Genomic DNA, 27,476 nt, shown 5'->3' with positions numbered 1-27,476 from the left:
AAGGCTATTCTGTCTTTAATTATCTGTTTGTTTAATGCTTTGACCAATTTTTTCAAGCCTAACAAGCATACGTCTTTGGTTTAATCTGATCCCAGCACAGAGACAATAATAATTCCAGTGCAAGGGCTCCCTACTGTCAGAATTAGGCCCCAGATCTGGTGACATGTGCAGGTACACTGGGACTTGTCACCGCGCAGACACAGAGCCACAGTGCTTACTCATTACCAGAGTACCTAGCCATGGCCGACCTGTCTGCTCCAATTTTAAATAATGTGAAAGATCTGATTTTTCGGTGTTCCCATGCAGAATATGCAGCACAAATCCAATTTTCCTGTTCAGACAGCAAAGGTCACATCATGCACTATGTAGATGACAAATTGTTACATAGAAGAACACATTCAGAGATATGTGAGTTGTGCCCCAGTGTTTATTCCCTCGCATCTCTTTTCTCATTAGTTTTGCCTCCGAGGATGACTGGCTGACAACTGGTGTCTCAGAGGGCGGTTTGAGTTCCTCGCAAAACACAAGAAAAGTATTGCTTATTGCTTTATTTACAGTAGGTGGTGCGATGGGTGTATAGAAGAGCAATTAGTGTATTGGTGTTGGAGTTTGATTCACTTTCACCCGGCTGCTATTTATCATTTTGAGCAATTACACTCTTCAAACGATGTTACAGTGTTTAATTTCAAATGAATCACAGTCTCTGCAGTACAATTTCAGTTAGAAGAAAAAATCCACAGACTATGCAGGTGGTTTACTAAACATATTACAACTGTGAGAAAGAAGCCAACGAGATGAAAAAACAATCCATCTGTGAAATAAGACAAATGGTACATACAGCAAATGTAGCAAGATAGAAACTAAAGTTTTAAGTAGTCTGCCACCTTCTGTGCACACTGGCAGGAGAACAGAGCTCGGAGCTACATGGGAACCCCCCATGCGTAGCTGATGCATGACTAAGGCATTGGTCGGAGATTGGTCGGTCACTGAAAAATTGACATTTAGTGACATTATGTAACTATTTTACCTTAAAAAAACGCTTTCTCAGTCACTCTGCGTCCCAGTCACCTGTTTCATACGAGTGCGTAACGCTTGAAGGCGCTACATCACACACAGCACCAGCTATCACTGATTCTGGTGAAACTGGATCATCGTTTAATAAAGAGAAAGTTTTCTGGTTTTTCTAATGACGTCCTCTGATACCTGTGCAGCTAACTTTCTCTGCACGGAGCACAATGTAATGTGTTGAAAACTTGTATGTTGAAGTAAACATGTATGTAACGCTGTGGTCCTACCCTCTCACTGAAGTTACACAGTGCAGAAACAAGTGATAGACACCATTCACCCTATTACAAGACACTGAACCATCAACATGTTTTTAAAGATGTTATTTCAACGTAAAAAAAGTTATAATGTTGCTTTAAGTTGCTAAATGCTCCATTATGATCACCAGTAGGTCGTTAGCTTTGCCTGACTGTTGTTTGGTGCTGAGCAGGTAGTGTATAATGGGCTTAGAGCATTTTTGCTCCGAACAGCTGCCTGCAGTAGCTGACAATGAAGTAAATGGTAAAGTTGAAAGCTGGAAAAGCTTTTGCAACCAAAACAATTTGCATAAAGCTTTTTAATGCTCTGTAGAGTGGAGGGGTACGACAGGGTTGAGTGGTAAATCTCTGTGGGTTTGTCACTATGAGAAACCACTTTCACATACAAGCAGTCATTTGATTCACTGTCAGTATAAGAATATTGATTATTGCCAGTGTAAACACTCCTTCCTTTACTTCTTTATTTATCCTTCTTGAATATCATGGCAGATTCACAAAAGACTATCTGCACTCTGGCAAAACATTGGATTCTCCTGATGGTTCATGTCAAATCCACATGGAAAGCACATGTGTTGGTAAAGCAAAATGATGTCTTATTTGTAACATACTTCCAGATCATGCTCGAGGACATTTTGATGGTGATAAGTTAAAAGTGGCAAGGTCCCACCTCATTATAGCTACTAGAACTTGTACGCAGGCATCAGAACCATGCCGATGGTATAACTAGAAATGTACACAGACCCTGAGGGTGTTTATCATAAAAGAGAGGACTTCAGAGAGACCAAATTTCCGCTTTGCAGGACTATTCTTCAAATTTCTATTCCCTGCTCTACTCATCTCATCGCGCCCTTCTCATCTCATCGTCAGTCTTTTAACATGACTCATACTTTGAAGTCTTTAACAGCTATATATTTCAGGACAAATCAACGAATATTTTACAGTCCTTCAACTGAAGGAAAGCAATTCTTTTTCACTGTCAGATCACAGAGACTTTGTTGGCTTCTCTCCAGTCGGCTGTACAACAGCACTGAAACAGTGTTTCCTTATAACCAAACACTGAAGTGACAGTAACGCCCCATATTCCATCATTAGCTGCGCACACAAGGATAAACTCATGTCAACCCAGAGAAACCTTTTACATTCATGCTAAGGTATTTCTTCCAGAAGTGTTCTGTGCTTGTACACTTGTTCTCACAATTGTTCTGGGGTCACATGTATACAGTCTGGGCACACTGGCTCCTACTTTACTGTTGCTCTTGCCACACGGCTCTGAACAAGTGCGTTAGCTAACTGCCTAGAAAGTGTAATAAATGATGTGGAGAGAAACAGCATCACAGCCAGAGGTCCCCAACAGCACATCATTAAACAGGATACTTTATTCCCTCGTTTGTTCTCTAAGCCCGTGTCAGGTAGCCTGAGGCCAGGGCACTCGACAGAGTGAGGGGAAGACCCCCTCCACCTCGCTGTAATTGGTCTGGAAAAAGCAAAGCGCGGCCGGGGATTGAACAGAATTCTGCCTGTAAATGAATGCAGCCATTAGATGTGTCTGCTGGGTTGTTAGTGAGATAAATTAGGGATGTGGTGTGGCCTCACCTGCCCTCTGAACTAGTCATTTATGTGACTAACCTTCCTTCCTCCTCTGTGCATCACCGCCTTCCTCTGGAATCGCTTTCTAAACCTCACTCTTGTCACATCTGTCCTTTTTTGATCTTCCCTTTTAGACTATTTTAAAGTTCTTCTCCCTCTCTCTTCTAACGACTTTCCTCCCTAGCGCATTCATCTAAATGCAAAGAGCGCCCCCCCTCTATGCATTTTATGTTTCCCCCTTCTCTCTACATCCCCGGGCACATGCTTTGGTGCTTCCCCCCTCTGCTTGCCAGGTACTGTTTCCTCATACTGAGCTAATAAACCTTCACTGGCGTTCGGCTCCGCGTGTTGGGTTGACGGAGGCACAATGAGGTCACGGCGTTAAAGACGGATGGCTGTAATCTGGTTTGTGGCCCAACCATCTGCTGTAGTCAGCTGGCTGCTAACTGCAGGGCCAGCCTTTATTATACTACGGCCTCTACATGGCATTTAATCAGAGAGCTTAACACCAGTGGGCTGCAGAGGGAAAGAGGGGGGACCGACACATTAGCCATACCTGAAGGCGAGTAGAGTATTTCTCCATTAGGAAGAAAGAGCAGTGCCTCTTAAGAGAGATTAAACCGGCGGAAATGCCGACGCAAGAGAGGAGACGGGCTGACTAAATGAAAGCAGTGGGAGAAATGTGTTCGCCCTGCAAAACCAGATCTTCTTCTCCATATCTCGTCGACAGCTTGTCAAACGGGGGGGATCACAGTTTGCCAAGGCGTCACTCATGACTTAAAGATGGCCTATTTGAAAGACTAAAATATCTGTTTTGCAGGCCTCTGCCGATGCGCGTTTAAAAGCTGCCAACTACTGTATGTCTTCCAGACTGGTTAATAAATGCCTTGTGATTAGGAGATCAAATAGGAGAAGTGAATTAGTGATTCCTGTGATCACAGCCTGTAGCAGAGGATGAGGGGAGCCTCACACGGCATACAAGATCTCACTTGAGAGAGGCGAGCAAGCAAGACGAGAGAAAACAGGAAAACATCTGAAGGCCCTTGTGTGTGATGGACACCGATTGTCCTTCATCTAATCCTGACATTGTTAAACGCATAATGCCATCTGAGTAGTAGCGTCGCGCGATTTCCTCAAATTTGCAGGACGTCTCATTCGGAGGCAGTCTGAACATGTCACCTCCAATAACACAGTTTGCCGTGATGACCTTGCTTTCCAATGACTTTTGAAGACGAATAAAGGGGAATATATTTGGTAGCGATCAGCCTTATTGCAGTTTCACATCCCATTAGGTCTAAGCCAGGATAAACACACTGTAATTTGGCAAGATGGGAGAAACATAAAACACGGTTGCTTTTCACTGGATCTTATGTGAATGAGACAGTCCTCCCGCCCTATCTCTCACTAATGCAGACTCATTTGATTTCAGCCCTACTTTGCTTTCTCTGCCCGACTTCACAGGTGATGGGAAGGCGCTGCTGCGAAGTCAAGAGGCTCTCCATTAAAATTCCACCGGAGGGATCAGAGTTTGGAGGTTTTTTTTTTCTCTCCCCAAAGTTAAGCCGGTAATATTTTGGAGATAAGGCAGCAGACATATTTACTCCTGATGGGGTGTGCCTCCGAGACCTGATCCAAATCTGAAAAAGGATTGGCTGCTAAATGAATTCCTTTATCTGCCTGAGAGACTAAGTTTGAGCAATAACCTCAGAACAAAGAGGGAGAATTAGCCGACGTCTCGGGGGGCCAGGCGACATGGAGACTTTGAATATATAAATAGACTGATCTATCAACGTCGTGCCCTTGAAAACAGAAAGAAGTCGTCACTGTTGGACCTGCACGAGACATTTGTCATCTTTAGGATGAAGCACTCGAGGGGCTGTTCAATTAAACCTGGGAAAATCCAGTCTGTTTATGGATGTCAAATATCTCCAGAGCTTTATATATCGTCATCTGCTGCCACCACATAGACGCACACCTGACTTTAGCTCTTAAAAGGTCATGGGAATGTGCTTGGGACCAATTAAGGGGAGCCAACTGGTGGGGATTGGGCTGCATTTTGTGGCCTAACCTTTGGCTGCAGGGTTAACGGCAGAATGCAGACATTCAACCTCTTACCCGAGAAACAACCATATATAAAAACTTCCTGGAAGCAGCTGGAACACGGATAGGTTTATCACACTAACACCTTTTACTGCTTTGTGCAGTTGTGTGTGGCCCACAGTCTGCGGTGAAGAAAATGTTCCAGAGTTAACCGGAACGATAACAGACATACACTTTAACATTCAGGCATAACACAGGGAACAAAATTAACTTACCTTATCTGTGTACACGAAGAACAGGATGAGTAATATCAGCTCTGCCAGGAGAATTATCAGCAGGACAATGAAGAACTGTCAGAGAGAGGTGGGAGAGGCTCGTTTTAACAATTGCTCTGGCAGTTGTGTAAATCTACCTTGTCATGCCGGCGAAAACATGTCGAATATAAATCTGAGAGACAAGGCCTTTGTTGCACACATTTGTGTCTGTGAGGAGCAACAGCCATTATACGACTGTAGATTACATGCACGACAGTTTTTATACATTTTATAATAAGCTCCACGTCTGTGATTTGTGGTGTTTTTCATTCAGACTCCAGCCTTTAATGAAAATGTGTGGGTGTGTTATTTCCTTCTATATTTGCGCACGGAAAAATGATCAGTCAATCTGGGTTAAAGGAATAGTTCGACCTTTGTGAAATATGCTCATTTGCTCTCCTGCAGAGAGTCAGATTACAGGAAGAATCTCATAACTGTGCAGTAAATATGAAATACAGTCAGCAGCCTGTTAGATTAATATTAAGACTTGAAGCAGAGGGAAACAGCTAGCTGGGTTCTCTCTGAATTACAGCAGGGTGGCTTAAAACAATATTGCAATATTTTTAGGCTGTATTACAAAACACAATATATATCTTAATATTTCCAAAATAGCAATTACTGTATATCGTATATACTGCCCAGCCTTAGTCTGAATGCTACTAAATTGACCTACAACACTTTAACAGTATAAAGAGGACATGTTGTAGTTTTAGAGGGGGTTCTGTCTTTGTGGGATTCAGTGGCATCTAGCAGTGTGGCTGCAGATTGCATCCAACCGAACACCCTCCTCTAGTTTTGACCTCCCCTATTATGGCTGCGGAAAAAAATGATAAAGGCCCGCTCTAGAGCCAGTGTGTGGTTCGTCCGTTCTGGGCTACACTCGGGAGATGGCGATGCAACATGGCCGACTCTTTAGAAGAGGACCCGCTCCCTCTGTCGATATCAAAGGCTCTGGTTTAGGTAACGAAAGAGAATAATATATTCCATTTCTGACAATATTATGTGTTAACATTTCTGAGCATAAAGCCCCCACATCACACATACTGGACCTTTAAAGCAGCTACAATGAATTGTTGATTTTTCGTTGTTTCTGGGGGTCTTTGTGGACTAAAGTGGTACGAGCACCACCAAGATCTGTTCTGTATTGTAGAGCTATCAGGGGATGATGATTTGCCTATGTAGGCCATATAGAGACATTAGTTTTATATTAAGATTGTTACATAACAAGTTAAAACATTCCTTGTAGTATGTTTACATAAAATAAGATATATCATGTTAATTAGTGAGCTTTACACGTGCTGATGAGTAGATTTTGGTTAGTAGATTTTGCTGCTTTTGACATAGCCAGGCTAGCTGTTTCCACCTGTTTCCACCTGTTTCCAGTGTTTGTGCTGAGCCAAGCTAACTGGCTGCTAGCGTTTACCAAATGTTGAACCACATTTTTTCAGGTTACAGTCCATGATTCTGAGCAGAATACACAGCAACTCAGATTTATCAATAATAAAATAAAGCAAGGCGCACTCAGAAACACTGGAAGAGGATAAAGGAAAGACAGAAAAAGAAAGACGAGGGAGGAGGTAGGAGTGACAGGGGGAGGTACAAAGGAGGATCTAAGCGCTGGAGGGCTTGTGAACGCATAAAAGGAGGGGAAGAAGGTTTAATACCTCCCCAGATTAATCTTCAACATAGCCTTGCATCTCATATGCTATTCTCCTCTCCCTACTCCACTCCCCTTCAGCTCAATATTTACTGAGCTCCCCTGCACGGCGAGGGAGCCGGCACATGAACCTAGATTTCAGCAAACCCCATTAATTCCAAATTCATTTGGGAGGAAGTGGGTAGGCCATTATTTGTGTCAAGGCCCAGATGAAACAGTTGAGACAGTTTGTTGTTGGTTGGAGATCTGGGTTGCCAGTTTAGTGTATCACTGTTGTGCCTTCACAGTTGGTTTGTCACATTTTCCTGGTGCTTAAAGTTAAAGGAACAGCTTCGACACACTGAACTGGTGCTGCTCTGATGGCTCTATGTGAGAATATGTGTGCACGCATACAAATCTTTGTGGGCGTACGTTCTTATTTTCACACATTCAAGGTTTTAAAGCGTTGACGTCTCAGCTGGATATTTCAGTGTTATCTCTCCCACTTTGTTTTCCTTTTTTTAAAATTTGTCTCGATAAAGGATTTTTGGCATAAAAAATGAGAGAGACTGAAAATGTACCGCAAAGGATGCCTGGGCCTTGTGTTTCTAATCCTGAGAGAGTTGTCGGCAGAGTAGCTTCAGAGATAATATGTCAAGGTGGACGCTCAGATGTGTTTGCTCAGGGAGATCTGAACACGCTCTGATGTTTCCGCGTCCTGCATCCCTCCCCACCCCTGGGTGCACTGAGCTGGACGGACAGGAAAACAACAACAACAACGGCGAGTGGCAGACACCTCGGCACTAAACAGAATCACCGTGGCCAAATATGAAACGCCGCTGCACACAGATGTGGCAAGAGACTGAATGGGAAACGTCAGATTTTCATTAAATCTCTCGTTTCTTCTCATTCCAGCTGTCTTCCTCACGCCCGCTCCACCTCCCCCCTCACTGCTCGCCTGCTCTCTCTGCTTCACAGTTGTTAGGCAGGTGAAGGAAGCCATGTCGAACACTGAGGATTTGGTGGGGCTTTTTGACTGATGCAAGAGCTTCAAGGGATCGAGCTGTTTGTGATGTTAAGTACCCGGAGCTCCAACTCCACTTCTCATTTAAAGTTTCCGTACATGAAAAGTTTTTTTGTGTCTCTTTTTTGCGGCTCAGATCCATGTAAACCTCATTCCATTGGGTCAACTTTTATAATTAACTCGTGCTCAAGATAAAACACTTGCACAACTTTGGGCAAACAGTCAAGTCGGAGGAGTCTTTGTAATGAATAATAGAACATCCTCAATTACTGAGCACAAAGTATCCTAAGTTTAATGTGCTATGTACATACTGTAACTCACAAAAGGCCTCTTGACTGACAGCTCTTTCACTGGGCCGTGACCAAAGCCGTGGAAATGACAACAGCGCGTTGGTGGAAATTTGCAGAGAGGGAGATTCCCACTGCTCGCCTCTTAATTTTCCTTTGTGAGCCCCTGAGGTTTAATACAACACAGACTGAACTCCTCCTGTCACTCGTATGTCTCCGCTGAGGTACCAGCTGGAAGACAAATACAAATATGCTGCCGAGTCTTCGCTAGCGTGCGACCAGTGAGCGTAGGTGTATAAACACATTGTGAGAGGCTGTCTCCGCAAAACAGTTCTGTCAATATTTGCAATGGTGAGAATTCAAGAGACAGAAAGACAATCGTCTATATTTCGGGGGAGTAGCTTAGGTACTGTATTTAGATTTTACTCACGCTCAGAAGCAGGCACTTGTTCTCCTTGATGGCACCCAGGCAACCGAGAAAGCCCGTTACCATGACAATGGCACCAATGAAGATGACCATGTTGGCTGCCGACAGCGAGGGGAATGAGGGCGAGAAGGTGGCGAAGCTGCCCTGCGACACGGAGAGCCAGATGCCAACGCCGAGTAGCCCGCAGCCACATAACTGCAAGATAAGACAGATGACAAGGTGAGAAAACACACAACAGATGAATAAATTGCCGCCTCTAAAGGGCCGGCTGCAGAGATGATCAACAACCAAGGTTCATTTTCAGTTCTCCCCCCTGGCAGGTATTGCTAATAATTCTGAAGAGATAGTAATTTATAGAGCAAGGTTAGAGCTAAATGAACACAAATGCCAGCTCAGATACAAAAAAAACCCGTTCAACAGGCTCAATTTCCCTCAGGGTCCCTGGGGAATCACTCAAGTATTCATCCATCACCAAACACTGACAAGAGTTTACCACAATTACAAGTATAATCAGCCAATAACAGCTCTGCAAGAGATTAGAGCAAAAATTGGACTTGGGCTGTGCTGGTTTTACACGTTTGAGCTCATTATGTTAAACCCAGAACAAACAGAGATGTAATTACTGCCATGCCCTGAAACAAAAACTTCCCGGCTTCCCAAAACCACCTGCAGTAGATTTGAACCTCACCTAGAGGGAGCAATTCCCTAATTCCTCCCTGCAGCCCTGCCAGGCCCCTGCTGACGTGTGTGAGGCCTGCAATGCGAGTCCATTAATGCCAGAACGTGTTTACGGAAGACTCTGATTGGCAAAGTGGAGCGTCCCACCTGCTCATGTTTTGCTCCATCTATCAGAGATAAGAGCCACGCAATGGGCACCACCCGGTGAAATATAGGCACGGAGGTAAGTGGTGACATTTTTGCCTGCGCCTAATAGAATGAAATACCCAAGGCAATCTCACCATGAATAAAAAAAAAAATCCCAAATGAGGTAAAATATTGAAAGGTGCCATGGTAAATCATTGCACCGCCGCCCTTTCTAGCCTTCCATTCACATCGCTCCCCTCCTCCTTTCTCCATCTTCGCAGCGCTGCTCCTGGACACTTTAATGCCTGTCAGCAATATGTGCAACAAACCTGCTGCGCATGCAAACAAACACACACACACACACTCACACAGAAGCACACATTCATATACATTACACACACACGCAGTCATCATCAAGCAGGGATTATGGATAAACTCTTTCCTATCCGTCTTTCAGAATAAAATAATGAATGTGCCAAACACAGCGCTAATTTCCTTGGTCTGACAAAGTTTAACTGACAAATGGTGCAGCTGATAATAACCCTGCGGCGCTTTCATAACCAACACTGTGTGGCTTCAGTTTGACTGATGACACGAGTCCTTTGATCAGCACATCACAACTCCAAAGTTGCGCTCTGAGATGTTAGGTGATGATGTGTAAGAGAAACTCTTGTTATACGAATGCAAACCTGATGAGGAAGCGAGAGACGCCTCAGGTGTAATGAGTCCAGAAGGATCTACAGATACACAAACATGAGCTCAAACAACACACTCTCAAGTGTGACATGAGTGTGACTCTCATTAACCCGTGACCTTTGAGTAGTGAGGTTTGAATAGGTGCAAACTCACCTCCAAGGATGAGGGTGCTCCAGTTCATGGATGGTACATAACTATGAAATGTCTAGATTCAACTAAAAGTGAGGACACGGAGAGAAAAGAGCCAGAACTGTACAGAAATGGCTATTATAGATAGATAGACAGAAGTCAGGAAGTAGAAGTCTTGAGAGTACTTGAATTCCAGCACAGATTGAGTGTGATTTTATGAAAGATTGGAGCCGCTGCTCCGACAAACAAAGTCTGAGTGTTGCTGTCAAGGTCGAGAGGCAGAGTAGTGGTGGTGGCGGTGCGAACAGGGCCCACCCAGCAGACTCTAAGTGAATCAGACTTGTTTAGGAACCTATGGATGACAGTATAGTCTTAATGGATTTCTCAGCGAGAATGAACAAGTGACCACTGAGAGAAGGAAGTGCAGCGGTGCTCCAAAGTATTTCAATCACGAGAATCTCAATAATTCAGAGGCATGGTACTTGCTTGGAGGCACCCACTGGTCCTTTGTGCCTCCCTGATTAAAACAGGAGAATGAAACGTCAATTGGAAATGCTGCTAAAGGTCATGTCCCTATGCAGAGTGGCTAATATATGGAATCACAGCTGGCTCTGTTCAGAAAACCAGGGTATATAGAGCGTGAGGACGGGGTTGGAAGCAGCAGGAGAGGTATAGTAAGTTTAAGAGGCCAGATAGATAGAGTGGATTTACAGCCAGCGAGGGGAGCACAGGGAGCTTTAAGAGTCCAGGTGGGGAGGGATACAGTGCCTTGACTTAATTGTGTTTAATGCCCAGTGAAGGGAGCTTGTCCAAGTGTGTCGCTCTCTTAAGTGACTGTGAAACCACCCAGCCCCCCACTCAATCTGTCTGATCTGAGCCTACCAGGAGCACTGTCTAATCTCTGCCCTGCCTCTACTACCACTACTACTACAACAACACGCTGTCGTCAGACCTCTTGTGTCTGTGCCACAGGAAATACCTCCAGTACAAGCTCTGATCTCTGCGCTTATCTGACCTTGGTTGTGCGCGCATCTGAGCTTGACCCCGAGCCTCTCCGCTGAGCTCCTTATCTACTTTTAATTGTTGGACGGTCATGTTGTGATATCCCCATCTGCAGGGGAAGGATCACGGAATCCCCAAATACTGGAGAGGCTTATAAACAGTGATGGAGAGGGCTCATTATTCAGGCAGTCATTGTTTTCAAAGCAATCAAAATGGCAGATGCTGCAGGGTTGGATGAATAAAATGACTTATTAGCATATGATAGAGGAAATATAAAAATAACAGTTGACGCAAGTATTCTTAAACTGACAGCATGAGGGTACACAGGGGTACAAGAGCATAGAGTAACTTAGGATACAATACTATAGGATTCACAATATGTTGCCCATGCCATGATAACAATAGTATCACGACACAGTGATTCTGCACTAATTGAATAACTGAAACTTAAATCACTTGGCCTTGCATGTTGATGAGAAAGAACATAGTGCTGATGAAGACGGGAGAGCAAGATGGAGGTGTTGAATACATTTCCACACATCCAATGTGTGTGGAAATTTTCTGTGAGGGATACCGTGGACAAGCTGTGCTGTCAGCCATGGCGACAGGCTTAGGATTTTGGAATGACTGAAAAGATGCAGGCTCCAGCGTCGTGACAATTCAAAATCTGGAAATCTGACTGTACATTATTTAACTAGACAGCTTTTTTCAAGTCATTCATTTGAAGAGATTCACGATTACCCCGCCACTGGAAACTCACCACAGTTAACTATGGTTCACTGAATTGTTTTCAATCAGTGTTAATGAAGTTTACACCACAAGGAGTTATGAAGTAGTGACTCTGGTAAATCATATCTGTTCAGAGCACTATAGATATGTGGTGCAAGTGTATCAATATTTGTATAGCTAAAGGAATCAATCCCATATATTGCTGTATTGATATTTTGTCTCTCCCCTAAGCAGTAATACTTACCTTCCCACTATTTGCACAGGATTATGTGCAAAGGTCAGAAGTAACAAAGTACATATACTTTGTAAGTGTACTAAAGAAGTTTTTTCAGGCACCTGTACTTCAGCATTAATTTTTTCCGACACCTTTTTACCTTTACTGTCTACATTCAAAACTGTATTTTCTCCTCTTTTAATTTTCAAAACAGGCTCATTACTTTAGCTTTACTCCATTTGAGGGGAATTCTCGATTATTTTTATTCTGCGACATAAAAGTCACAAGACGGAAACAGACAGAGAGGCAGACTCGAATGGGGAGAAAAGGCGTGTCAGTGTCTGGTATCGTGCATCGTACCGACCCAAAATGTGGGTATTTGACGTCCTGGGAATGAGACTCAGCAATCAACTTTATTTCTGGTGCGTTCATGAACAGCTCGGATAAATCCTACTGACTCTACCTTTAATAGTCTTTGGATTATATTAATAAGACGTGAGCTTCAGTTAGTTTTGCACAGACATGGCCTGTACAAATGTCCTCCAGAGGGATACTTTTTACTGTTATACTTTGAGTACATCTCCGCGCCTGTACTTTCTCTGCACTTTTGCCACCTCTGATTATTTGTTGTTGGGGTCCCTGTCTATGCAACTTGACCCGGTGTGATTCTGCACCAATTATCTGTGCAGGTGGACACAACCAGCATGCTCCTGGCTATTACTCTGCTTTCACCACACATGAATGTAACTTTGCGGGGTCTGGACACATCATTAAACAACTGGGGGGGTGACGTGTGACAGCTTGCCAGGTCCACTACTATTTCAATTTTAACAAGCTGCAGTGAAGGACTGAATCTTTGAGCACTCTAGATTTTCAAATATGTATTTCTGGTTTAGTTACTGGCACATGCTGTCAAAACATCTTGGCTGCTGGTGTTCTGTTTTGTCTCGTAGACGTTCGCATGCAAACATGCAGCCCAGAGATGCTTCCTCCCTATTTATCACTGTGAAGGTTACTTTCATATTTGAGGCAGATAGCCACATATCTTCCAGCTGGGGTAATGAAAAAAAAATAATGTTTGCCGTCTGGAATACAAAAGTTGCACTGAATTGAGTTCAGGAAGTTAACAGCACTGCAGGTAGGGAAGAGGGCTGCTGGGTGCTTTTTCCTTAAATCAATGAAAAGGAGAGAGTGGGCTGAGAGAATGTGTGACCTTTTCACATGTGTTAGGCAGTATTTGGAGAGTACCTCCATGGCAAGACAGAATTAAGTCTAGTTTCATTTATGGAGGAAGTGATACAGGGAGCCCAGCAGAGAGGAGCACAGTTGAGCAACAACTTTTCTGGTGGAGGAAATTGGAAGACATGAGTTGTGACTCTATCTCGCTGGATGAATGGGACCCTACTGTTTGTGGGCCTGTAACGAGCTCAGGGTGAAAATAATTGCAATAACACTGTGTGAAGCGAACGTGAGGACATTCTCCAAATGGGAGGGAGAGGTGAAGGGGGTCAACCATAAGGTGTGTGAAAGAGAGGGGAAAGTATTAAAGCCAGAAAGATTGGAGGCACATGTGAGATGTGTATAAGAGAAAAAGAGATTGGGCTTAGAAGAATAGAGGAAGAAGAAAATAGAGGCTGACCCTTCATCCGAGTGGCTGGCTTGGAGAATTATCAGTTTGTGCAGTAACTGGCTCAGTGACACGCAGCCACCCGACATTGGGCCCCGCTTCAATCTCCCCTAGAGGAAAGGGGGTCTGGGCAGTGTGTGTGTGTGATCAGGGGGGTTGGTTCGAAGAGATTGACCTTTTCACACTCCGAGCGCTCAGAGAGGTCAAGCCCTGTCGTTAAGAATGACAGCTTTTGTCAAATTACTGCTGTCCTCTGTGACTGCTCGTGCCACATGGGCTCACAATGCTCCTGTAATGAGTTTGAGTCAGTGACGTGTGTGTGGTTGTGAGCAAACTGAGAGTGAGTGTATGCTGAAGCCTCGTAGTTTAGCTTACTGAAGGCACTACAGCTGAGAGACAACAACAGGGTTTGGAGTCAAGAAGCAATGAGAACCAGTACAGTAATTTGTTGATGTATTGGGAGTGAGAATGTGCTGGATGTGTGTATGCTGCAGTTTTATAGCGGAGAGAAAGAACTGGTCAAAATCAGTGGGGTTGCACGATGATATTGGTACGCCATTGGTATCGCCAATGAAGGCTTTAAAATGAAATATCAGCATTGAAGCAGTCGCAAGTGCAGAACATTTCTGCCAATATGACCGATAACATGACTTTTATTACGTGCACCTGCTGTGAACCCTTGGCCAAGTAGTTTCTGTCTTTTGCCCAGTAAATATGTACATTTTGAAAAGCATTGTATGACTGCATCTGCCAAGGAGGCCATCACGATAAGAGCAGGCATAATAATGTGTTGATTTCTACTACAGGAGAAACTTGTTCTCTGTAATTAGGTGGAAAGGAAATCTGTGCATATGTCATTTTCTGCATCGCCAGGAAGATATTGACATATCGAGTTTTGGCAAAAATCCAATATCATGCATCTTTAATTGAAAGCCTTGCTTTGTTTCATTAGTGCCCAGCAGGCAGGCTGTAGGCTTTTTTCTTTGACAAAGATAACCTACATGAAAACGAATAGTGTCCAAATGACAGACGGACTGTTGCTGCAGCTAGCTCTGAGGCTACAGCCTGCTCCACTCAACCATCAGCTCCCAGCCACAGCCACTTCCAAATTAAACAGCCGGCTAAACAGTGGAGCTTTTGCACACCTGAGGCACATGGTTTCCATTTTTGTACTCTGTGTTCAGACAATACAAACAGTTGCATGGAAGCTGAGAGCTTTTGTAGGTTTACTTCACTTCCCCCACAGGAATCAATAAGGTCATCGATAAAGAGGCGAAGACCCGTAAGCAGAATCTATAATGGAATTGGTATAAGCAAAATATTATCAATTCTAATTCTGAGTATATTATTGGTCTTTCACACAAATATAATAATCTTCTTCTAACCTTTTGTTGACGTAATTAGAAAGCACCTCCACCATTAAAGCACAATAAACCATAAAATTGGGGAAAATGCCAACCTGACTGCACTGCCTGAGTATAGAGCCACTTTATCACTTTAGGATCCCCTCTGCCCTTTACTGCAACTCCATCTTTCTTTTTATTGGGAAAAACTTTTTTCTTCTCGCGGCACATAACATCTTCTGCTTTGGCTGTCATTGATTTTGCACTGAAATGAAGACAGAGGACATTCACCTCTGATAAAAGAGCATTTCTCATTTCTCGCCACGTGAGCCCTTCAGCCTGTGATTCATGTTGCCATATAAGCGCTAAATGGTCCGCCAACTGCGAGAAGGAAACAGAAGCACACTACACAACACTCATAATAAAGATACTATAAACATCTTACAGGAGTGAAAGAAAGAGCCTAAAAGTACTTGTTTTTTCTACCCGGCACATGGAAAAGGTCTCCTTTGAGGCATACTGTGAAAGAAAAAGGAGTCCTTTAAAGAGTAGACTCTCCAGGGAGAGAGAGTGTTAGTGTCTGCCTGTCAGAAAATGTTACTTTTTCAAGTACTTTGGCTGCATTTACCCTCCATGGTGGCCAAACATGAGCAAACAAAACAAAAGCCTCGGTGACATCAAAGAATGGTATATTACTTCTTATGTTATCGCTCCTCATTTGTTCTTTTAGTTCTCACCTGGTCCTTCTTGACGAGCCTTAAAACCCCTTTTTGTTTAACTTCCCTTGTCATTATTCTCGAGGAGTTTTACAAGGTAATTTAATCATTTTCTCGTTAAAGCTCAGCCTCGATACACGGCGGTGGATAAGCTGCGTCTAACCAACAGTGCATCAAAAGGCTTTATTCAGTGCCGTTATAGTATATGTCAGGGGCAGAAACAGTACTCTTTTGACAGTTTTTTCAAGTACAATAATTTCTATGATGAAAAAATACCTACAAGTTTTTGGAGTTCTCTTCTTTAATATACTTTTTTTCACTGAGGAAAAATAGACAAACCACTTTTCAAGCCTATAAAAATGATAAAATGCAGGTTTTCAGTAGAGTATTCCTATTGATTGCCTTGTTTTTCTCAGGAATGTCCAGATAAAATAGACACTTGGGGCAAGTGCTTCAAAAAAAAATCTATACATACAAACAGACTGGTCAAGATGGACGTTTCCCTGTGAAACATGGGTAGTTACAGAAGGAAATGCATCCCTAACCCCTCTACTGTGTTCCACTACATCCCTTTACACAATATTTATCCCGACGCTGGTAGACAACCGAAGCTGTAGGCAGAATATAGCTTTCCAGTAAAACTCACCGCCCCTCTCCCCCCAGGCTTCCTAGGGGCATCCTACTCATTCCCCAGTGAATACTGTACAGCCGATGTGAGCTGTATAACAAGTAAATTATTCACTGGGCCTGCGATGGTGGCTGAGGGAAACAGTGCTTTCAGGCTCAGAATAAACACTGCATGAATTCAAAGCGGCCTGGACAGATGCGGAGCGTAAGATTAAAAAGCTATATCTGCCTGGTTAAAATTTCATTCACCCAGAGGAGTCCTGGCAGATTCACACAATGTGAGAGATTAGCAGGAGAATCACACAGACTGAAGGAGCGACCGATTACACGGCGTGCCTGTTCCTACGAACACTTTAATTTGAGCTTTTATGGGGTCAACTACATTCTGTCTACACATCTCAATTCAGCATCATAAACACAGGACTCAGAGGAAAAGATTTGTCCCGTCAACTATGTGTTTCCACAGCGGTGGAGGAGTTCCCAACCATCCATCACTTGTTAAGTCAAGCATCCAGAATGGTGCAATTCTGCAGTGGTTCTGGTTGGATGCCTCAGGCGCTCTTAGGAGAGACCCTAGATTAGCCTTTTTAGGGGTCTTCAGTGATGCGCCTGCATGTATCAGTGCTTCAGGGCTTGCCACGTCTCCTCCTCTCTCCCAAGAAGAGCTGAAAGGCCTATTCACCGCAAAGTGACTCTAAATCAATCGCGGCAGGAAGGATTAAAGACAGACAGGCCTTTCTCTGCCTGTCCACAGCCATCCCTGCTGTCTTTGCTGACACATCCACACTGTTTCACACCTGACAACAGCCTCTACCCTAAGAGGACACGACGCAAAAAGAAAGAAAGCCAGGACAATGGCAGAAGAAATGCTATTAGACATCCCTGACTAATTTCGCTGTTAGATCTCTGCCACCCCAACAAGACTCTTCAATCAGCCAAAGAACCCACCGGCACTTCAATTATGCATTGAGAACAAGCGGGAGAGCACCAGGAAAGGGAAAGTCATCCCTCGATTGGGGCCAGACAGCGAGGATGCTCTGCCTGCCAGAGTCAGACAGAGGGAGGGAGAGGAGGCGGTGGATCGAGACTCGGAAAGATGCGAAGGGAAATGAGGCCTGGAAGCCAAGCACCGAGTACAAAGCACAGAGCCAAAGACCAAAGCCCTGGTCCAAATACAGACAAACACTGCCACAGGAGAGCAGCGACTTTACTTCTTCATGCTGGGGTGGCTGCAGGGATAGCAGCTGCCCTGTCTTGCTGCTATCTCTTCCTAGGCGACTCTGAACCAGTGCTTGAAAACCCAGCATGTTCGGTCCTTTAAAGAGATGAAGGGCCATAAAAATCCCAGTGATGTTCTAATGAGGACAATGAGATATAAATACATAAACGGAGCTGATAACAGAGGGAGACGTTCCTCCACGAGGCACTAATTAAATGAGAATATTGCCGCTTGCTGTTGACATCAAAGGTGCTTATGAAGATATCTTACGAGGCATTTGAGTACAATGAGAAGTCGACGTGTTAAGAAAAATAAATATCTATTTACGTGAAGGGAGTGTCGTTTTATGAGTGCCTGTTTTCCTCCACATAAACTGCCTCGCCTACAGAGGCACACAAACATTTTCCTCGTATAAATATCTCACTCCGGTCTGCCAGTGCAACCATGCTGAAAATCCTCAGAGGCGGGCAGAAGGTTGGACAGTCTCCCATTGAGTTTCACTAGTTGAAGGGCTTAATGAGCATGCTGGCTCAGCAGAGCTCGAGCATGGCCAGAGACTTGTGTATCAGGCAGGTTGGACACTTGACCGGTTCCCTGTATAGTACCTGGAGCAGAGGACCAGAGGGCTCAAGGAAATGGGAAATCCCTAATGCAGTGTGTGGAAGCTATAGTGTGCTGGAAGTAAGAGAGAAAGCCAGCGTGTTGAACTCAGCGCATTGCTCTGCTCCCTGTCACCCCACGCTGTATCAAAATGAGCCCAAGACTCAGTGTCACGGTGGAGAGCAACAGCAATTTGGACTTGTATGGGGGCATCTGCCACAGAGTTCCCCAACAGAGCTGTCCATATGCCTTACACACCCACATCTCTCCATTCACAGCCCCATTTCAGAAGACCACGGAAAAAACAACAACCTCCCCTCGCTACATTAACAACCGAAGCATCATTTATTTTCCCTAACAGGCGCAGGGACCTTGTGGGATGAACCCAGGTGACCTTGACTAGTTCTGTTTGAGTATGCCAGAAGAGCAAAACACGCCGTTACAAATGTATTTCAAGTGTCTGACAATTGCGGGCCGAAAATGATGGGAAAGGCAGCCTTGGGATTTTTTTTTCTCATTTCTGGAAATGAGTGCACCACTCTGGCATCAGTAGTGGATTGTTATGGTTTTATCCACAGGGTCAGTCGGCCTGACCTTGTGCAGAAACAAACAGGCTGCTGGGTTCACTGTGAGCTGTTAAGGGGAGAAAGGTGATAGTAAGTGTGAGTGTGTGTGCAGAAGTGTGGATATAGGATGGTTTATTATCTCATTTCACTTGGAAAAAGCACCAGGAAAGGAGTGTGCAGCCTTGCTGCAGGGCCATTCTGAGCACTGCACAGCCCACCAAGACCTGACCTACTGCTGCTGCATTCGAAACATCCATTAGAGATGCTGGCACAAACACAAGGCCCAACAATTCACCACAATGTGATGAAGCCTCATCCGCACTCTTAATGAACAGGAAGGATTTCATTTGCCAATGAGTGGCCCAAGACCAGTATGAGTGGGTGAAGGGCAAAAACACGCTTTTTGTCTTTTCACTATTCGTGCTTCCGGATGGTTTTGCAGAGGGGTGGAACAAATTCTTAACAAATGCGTAAGAGCAAAATTGTGAACATCTAAGCATGTGTTTATTCCTGGAGCAGCGGTACTGTGAATGGAAACATTCCCGTTATGCAATGCATGGCATTATGCATCCCTGGAGGGCCAGAGGGAAGATGAAGACGCAAAATATGCACATCAGCTTAAGTGAAAACCAGAGCACACCAGGCTGATGCCTCGCGAGAAAAAGAGGATATTCAAGATTGAAAGACACATAATCAATAGTCACTCTGCATGAGCCACAGGGTATGTGACTATTTTCCCGTATTTAACGTATAATGGGTTTTTTAATACCATTTTCTCTAAATTATTCAACACACTTTTCAAGACAGAATAAGGGACTATACTGTAGAGGGAGAGGTTTGCTAATGTTATTACACCCTCTCTTATGAGGTGATAAAGTAGCCTGACGGTGTACAACTGAAGCTTTTATTATTGGCCCTGTTCCCTGTCGACTTATATCTTATTCGTCCCCCTGTTGCTTCTTTTCACGCTGTAGGAAACAACTCCTTTTCTACTTACTTCTACCCCAGCATGTTGCAGTACATCCTATAATTCACACCATAATTCATGCTGTATTGCACTACGACGGAACAAGAAAAGCTTTGGGAATATTTGCAGACCTGCTGGAATGAGGAAACTCTGCAGCGTCTCCCTCCTTCCTCTCCCCCCAGTCTTTCTCTTTGAGTCACGAGTCCGCAGCGGCACAAATCCTGGAAAATTGACCCTATTCTGTGACTATGTGCCACATCTGACTCCATTTCGGAGATAATAAACTTAGAGTGTGAGAGAACACGGAGTGAAAACAAGACCTTACATTAACCAATACAGAGAGCCGCTCTGTATTCATGGAGGTGCAGTGTGGGCGCAGCTTGAATGTTGATGCCGCTCCGTCTGCATCTGCTCCTCATCTGGAGGGAAACACTGATTCTATTTCACCTTTGGCATGACAGCCACCGCACCTGAGTCTTGTCTAAAGGCCAAAAAGCTCTGCTCATCCATCATTATGAAAACCCTCTCTTGATTTATACAAGATGATAGGTGAAAAGGAAGGAGCTCTCGACGTGAGATAAAGCGCTGATAGCTGTGACATTACCACAAATGACATTTTTGAAACGCCTAAAACACAATCAAACCTCCTTTTTTGGGGGGAAAAGAAACTTAAATTTCAAGTTGCCTCAGATGACATCCTCCTGCAACACGTTGAAGCCCGGATCAGTGTCCCCTGCGTCTTTCTACCTCCCCTCTCTCTCAGAATCCGATTGCTTCTTTTTATTCATTCAAAAACAGCTCAAGTGGGATGACCGGGTGAGAATAAGAAGGTATTGTGTGCGGCTCCAGGCTCAGGGAGGAGGATATGAAACTTTTCACGGTGGTCTCCCTAAAGAAATGACCTTCAGTCAGCACTTGAGGAGTGAAATCTTCCCGACAGTTTCCGATGGATGCACACATGACACACCCAAAGCCCCACGCTCATAACATCGGAGCACAACATGACAACCCCCCACCCTCAAACACACGCTGCTAATAAAAACCGGCTTTTTGACCGGGATAAAGGTCAATTTTTAGTGCCGGTTTGACGGCACAGAAAAGCCTCACTGAATGACTCTGTCGCTGTCCCCCTCCGATCCCATCCACCCCCTGAACGGCTCATTGGAGGCGCCTTTACAGTTGACATGCTAATTAGCGCAGAGGGGGAAATGGACTGTGTAACTACTCTTTTCTGGCCAGCCAACCCCTGAATCCCCCATCAGCCCCTCATTTCGACGCACTGGACCGCACAAGGAGACATATCACTAAATAATAAAAAGGGCATCAATCCCTGTATTAATGTTGTGATATAATCGCGGCTGTATTATTCACTGTAACCAACCTCAGGGCTGTAAGAGGAGACGAGGAGAGAGAGAGAAATCATGGAGAGGGGAGATTAAACGAGCCTTCATTCGGGCTGTAACGGTTGCACAGAGGATGCTGTAATACGACTCTATCTGCGACCTCCACTGGACAGTCGTCTACTCCACTTGCTACTCAAGAAAATGCTGACTCAGTACACTAAAGATATGTGGTTTGTAAGCATCAATAAAATAAGGTTTTAGCTTCACTGCTCTTTAGATCCAAAGCGTATTCTTGTTTTCGAGGGACAGGGTAACTAGTGTGGATGACAGAGTGAAAAGGAACATATGGATCAATGCCTGCTCATAGAACAGTATTGGAATAAATCAATACTCATTACATTAGAATTAAAGTCCGTCAGAAGAAAAAAAAAACTGTAGTCTATGAACTCGCCCTGAGCTGTAACCCTTTCAGTGTCATGTATCCCCAATGAGCGTGTGAAAGATAAGAAGCCGGTTTCACGCTGGAGCAGTCTGGTGACGCTGGTGGAGAGTAGGAAGTGGGTTTCACTTGGTGCTTCAATGTAAACTTCCAATCACTATGTGGGACCGCATAAAGTCTCACACTCACTGTGCAGATTTCATCACACTTACGTATGGATGGCTCCGGAACGCCCTGTAGGGACAGTTAATACTTGCATGAAGAGCACCACAGTCATTCATTTTAATGACGACTTATATCATCTCCTTTTATAGGCCGGGTCCTGATTACTCATTCGAGCCGTCGTTCCATACGTTTCTGACATTTCCTTGAATTGTTCACAGCTTTGTGTCCAGTCTCTGAGAGTCTGTATTTCTGTCCACTGCCAGTGCTACCTCAAAAAAAACAAATGAAATAAAAACCAGAATATGTGCTCAGGCTTTATCTCTGTCCTTGAACTGCTATATGTGATTAGAAGATCTCTATTCAACAACTTTTTAGTTCTTTAATGCATGACCATGATTTGAGTACAGGTGTCTAAGAGAGCTTTTTAAGTATGTGCATGATTTGCAAAGTAGTTCAGAGAAGAAATGTAAATAACTAGAGAGGGATTGAAAGACTGAAAGATGTTGATGAATAAGTGCAATTTATTTACGTTATCCCACATACTAATATAGTGGAGTTACATCATCAGGCATCTGAGCAAAAAGACCCTTCATTTACCCATTGAAAAATCACGACCTCAATCACTGCACAGTGTATTCAGATCATATGATTAAAATCATAGTGTACGATATATGTACTTGGGACTGAATAAGCTACAATACAGCTGAACGCTCACAAGGCCTATGTGCTGATTGCATGAATGTGTATTTCACTTTCCACTTGCCACTGATGACCCATGGTCATCACTTGATGAATTCTAGCGCCTGCAGTGGAGGCCAGTCTGTCATCAGACACGAGTTCAAAGACAAAGCTAACAGGGGGATTAGTTTCAAGAGGATATTGTGTGTAATTTTTGTACGTGACCACCGCGCCGCCACACCGTTCGCTTGGTCACGAGCCAAAGCATGAGTCACACCCAGGACGGTCACATTTTGTCAAGGGTCTTTAGATATGAAATAAGGTAATCCTAAAAGACGTAAACCTTTCCCCATTTCGTTCAGTGGAGCTGTGCACAAATGTTGCCATCTGGCTTAAAATAACTCAACAATATGATTACAGATCCACTTGTAGGGAGAACTGCTGTATTTAAAATCAAGGCCACAGAAGTACGACGAAACTTTTTCAAGATCAAACTCATCAAATATGGATACATTCAAATAAGTGCACAAGACCCTGTATCCTAAATTTCTCGGCCAAATTCACTTCTTTCTGTATTTACAGCACAGACTGCAAAGCAAGAGAAGTTCACTTTGATTTCCGAGTTGAGGGTAGATTATTCAATCCATGGGGGTGGGGGGTCGAGATAGGATGTTGCCAGATTAGATAAGATGAGCTAACGTGAGATGATTTTGTTTACTCAGCCTCGAAATGTTGTGATGAAGCATTTGGAGAGAGAGGGTGAGCGGCTCTTATGTGGGTAAACTCTTTGCTGTTAAACAGGGGATTTCACACACGAATGTACGAATCTCTACTGCAGCCCAAAAAACATGATTACAGAGTGGCACGATACAAATCCTTTACAAACGCCCGCCACGACTGTATCTCCGGCAATCAGTTTCCCATTCCCTGCCTGTGTGTGAGCGGGGAAAAGGTTCAACGGCAATGAAAAAATACAAGCCAGTGTACCTTTGGAAGCTTTATTGACGAGTCTTTTCTTCGGATTATCAACACTATCTTTGGACAAACTGAGCTCTGCTTCATATACGGTGCCTAACTACTGTATTTCTCATGCTCTCTCAACCTCAACCCCCACTCACTCTCTGGTGTCAGGCTTGTAATGTTGGTATGCAGGGGTCGAGGGTGCACGCAGGAGAGGTCACATCCAACTGTTACCTCACATGTAGGCACACGGCAGCTAATCTTCAGATCAATTTACTGTTTATTCTCTCCTATTTGTGCGTGCATGTGTGTCTGAATGTGTAAAAATCTCTTTCAGCCGGTCCTGCTTCCGAGAATAGAGAGGTGTATGTGACTATCAGGGTGCATGCCTCTCCGGTTGCTTTTGTTAACAGTGTCCTCGTGGGAACACGCTGGCCACCGGCTGATTTAAAGGCCTGTCAAGCACGTCTGTGGTCCAGGTCGGTGTCAGGGGGCCAAGCGAGGTCAGGTCCCCGGAAGGAAAATGACACAAGTAAGCAAGAACCTCCCATATTGTTTCCTGTCGAGTCAAGTTCTTCTTTTGCAGTCATTTAAATGCAAAGTGAGCACAGAGTAGGACATGCTGCAGGCTGTAGGTTTTATGTGGGAGTTGACAGCTGACGGGTTCATCATTTGTTGAGAGTCCCCTTAGAATAGCAGTTATAAATAAATACCTGGAGTACAGCCTGTGAGTTTGGAGGTGTTGAGAAAACTATGTTATTTTCTCTTCACGACCAAAAAAGGCACACCGAGTTCTAAGAGATGCTGACTTAAGTTATTATACCCCGTGAGCTCAGAGTGGGTAGTTTTCCTAATGGAATGCAGTTCCCACACTGACGGGTTGACTGCTACAATACTGGGTTGTCCACCTTGATTTTCAAAAGGGTTATTTTTCAAGGATTCTCGAACATTAAATATATCTCAGCCAAGGCCATGTAGCAAGGGCACAAGCATATGGAAATGAGAAGAGACATAAGCATTGATCAAAGGAGGAGTGTATATTTGCCTTTGAGTTGGGTTGCTGGTGTTTGTGTGGAGCTTTGCAAACTTTGTGGAAACTACAACAAAGAGCAAATGTCAGATGAAGTTATTTTCACGGATGTCAACTGGGCAGCCATCTAAAAGTAGAGTATTAAAAATGGAAACCTCAGCATTTATTGAAAAAAGTTACAATGGCTACATCTAAAATACGGTTTGATGTATATTTTAGTACAACGGCTTTGAGATGTGCCCTCTTCACTGTCTGATGTTTCTCCGGCCAGACACTTTGAAAAGAGTTGGTGGAAGTCTTCTATTGGGCAACAGACGTATGCATTTAAGAATTTCAGAGAACATTCTTGAAACTACTGTTATATACTGCCGTACATAAAGTATCTTACATCGAAGGAATCCTTAAGTGTGCTTTTCAAAATCTAGTCAAATATATAGTTTATATATTAATGAAGGGTATAATATCAGAGTTTGGAGGGAGGCTGGTTTGCCACAAGTAGTTTATTTCTCTTACAATCAAATGCTCTGAAGGACAGCTGTGTTATGCTCTTCTTCACTGATTACCTTCTTAAAGTTCAAGAAGACTTGCTCGAAACATTCCCAAACAGTCGCCTAATGACTTCGACTGTCACACGACCTTCGTGTTGTGGGTCCTTGTCCCATTTTTAATTGTCAGCAGCGCATGACCCCTCTAAAATTCACTACATTCTTTTGTTGTTTTAACTACTAGGGTTTTTGTTTAAGCTTTATTACTGAAATGGGTGAAAAGAAAGTGGGTGATTTGGATTACGAGCAGCAGACTTTGAGATGAACTCTGCCCATGGCATTTTTCAACCATCCAAGGTGACAAGCAAGGTTTTAAGGTTGCTCCAGGCTAATGTCCGGTCGCAGGAAAAGGAAATGTACAAATGGGACTCTGGCCAAACAACGTGAAATCAGAGACTGGTGTGCCCACATTCTATTCAGAGACCTGTCTCCACCACAATACCTTGGATCAAGCTGTTGCACTCAACGGGCACAACTGTGATCAAGGCCGACAGAGCACAGGAGTACCGTGGGACGAGGAGAGGTGGACAGTGTTTATAACATCGATGCTTGGTGCTCACGCTCAGTCAAAGTGGATGGACAGTGTTTCCCTGATGCTGAACTTTGTGGTCGTATAATCACCATCTTGTTGCTGCTGTTTACAATTACAGCAAATTCAAGAGATGCACTTTGTATTTATGCATCATTAAGGATTTTAAGACCTTTCATTTTGTTATGCAACCCTGTGTTGTACACCAATAAATTACCTTGAACCTAGAACCTAGAACCAAGAATCTAGGTTCCAGAGGCCAAAACTTCATTTTCGAGTTCAAAGAAAACCTACTCAGGGAAAGGTACAGCCTTTCAAAGTCATTTTTTTTACATTGTGAAGAGCAAAGGAAGGAATTTAACATTTGAAAATGGAGTTGAGCCATGTCATGTTTTTTTGTCTGGTGCAGTTGTCCATTTGCCAGTACCTCTACAGGAGAACCTAAATTGCCACTCATCACATGGAGCATTAGGGCTACATGCTGGGTCAGTATAACCAAGAGTCCCTCTGGCCCATATAATGCAGTAAGGTCAGCTGAAGTCCAACCAGCCGCTGAGCTGATTGAGGTAGTTATATATAGATAGCATTGGCAAGCTAACTCGTGCAGGGGACCAGGCTGGGGCTCTGTCACAAGGCCTGATATGATTTAGTGAAAGATCTTTCATCTAAAATCAGCCAATGGTGTAATGCAGCCACCCGTTTCCATGACACAAACCAGAACAATATTCCCCCCGAGGGTTAAGGAGATGAAGTGAATCAATTCAAAATAAATGGAGGATGATGAGAAATTAATTGTGGTTGCATGAGAATAGCGGAGCAAAGAGTTTAAGAGGCAGATCTCAAAAGCAGGGCAGCAGGGGGCACGGTGAGGGGGGGGTCAACCATTTACCTCTGTGACTCCAGGGGAACATGCCTGCGGGATTCAGGGTACATGATCTGAATAGCCCAGTATTTTGGAAGATGTTAATGTGAGTGGGGCTATTCAGTGTATGTGAGCCGAGGGTTTTCAGCGGAGAGGTGCTGTGTGACCAGCTTTTCAATGTCACAGGCAAAGTAAATATCACTCACCACCAAGGCTGCAAAGTGATATTCGTTTGTACCGGCTCTTAGTCTTTACAAGATAAATAATTTGTTTAAATTATAGATAAGGTCGAAATGTATTCACTAAACTGCAACCACTGTGACTATCAGAAAATTTAAGTAAATGCTAAAATACAGCAAAACAGAAGGACAAGTAGGAAAACAACAATCAAGACAGCAAACAGACTCAATAGTGTCAGCTGAAGACCAAGATATCTCTTAAGTTTGCAAACATTAGCTAACATTAGCTACCATGAGCTAAGGGTCATACTAAACCAAATAAGGCTGTAGGAACAAAACTGAAGCAAGGAAGCATTTTATATCTTATTGATTTAACTTAACATCTCTAGCAGCGCATGTATACAAAATGCCTGCCTGGGATGAAACAAAATGACACAAAGATGATGAAGTACTAGCCAATCACAGCAGAGTATGGCAGGGCTGTTATTGACTAAATAAACACAAATTGTTCAGTAGTCAAATTGGTGCGAATGACGCAAAATTATGATTCCCTTCACTTTCTGTTGAACATAGCTTTGAGGTTTTCAAATTAATTAAAGTTAAAGATTAAAGATTAAATAAAAACTGTGACATTTAAAGTATTTCAGTATGCTGTCACACCTGCAGTCGCTTCAATTACAGCAAAACATTAAAAAGTCGACGAGGTCTTATTCTGACTCGCTTGAATTCAAAAGCTATGACTATGGAACTTTTAAAAGAATTAAAAACATTGTCTTCCCCGGCACAGAACCAGCCAGATATGCACTATAAGCAAAATGTGTTAAGTAGTAACATCGAGCAGTGGATGTAGAAGAGCTTTTATGAAGAGAA

At 43.7% G+C, this 27,476-nt stretch overlaps 1 protein-coding gene across 4 annotated transcripts in view; it reads right to left on the bottom strand.

The window, feature by feature from the left end:
• Window positions 1–27,476, bottom strand: part of tspan9a (tetraspanin 9a) — a 191,807-nt gene that overhangs the window by 13,258 nt on the left and 151,073 nt on the right. For all 4 annotated transcript variants that reach the window (XM_084364252.1, XM_084364253.1, XM_084364254.1 and 1 more), the window contains 2 exons: window positions 8,641–8,832; window positions 5,225–5,299 (listed from right to left, as the gene is read on the bottom strand). In XM_084364252.1, coding sequence (XP_084220378.1) covers window positions 5,225–5,299; window positions 8,641–8,832 — 267 coding nt within the window. The remainder of the gene's footprint in view (window positions 1–5,224; window positions 5,300–8,640; window positions 8,833–27,476) is intronic.

Source organism: Pagrus pagrus (assembly GCF_965226575.1).
Source record: "Pagrus pagrus genome assembly, chromosome: 10".
NCBI classification, from domain to species: Eukaryota; Metazoa; Chordata; class Actinopteri; order Spariformes; family Sparidae; genus Pagrus; species Pagrus pagrus.
Note: the sequence above shows the minus strand (reverse complement) of the source record. Positions and strands in the feature narration are given on the sequence as shown.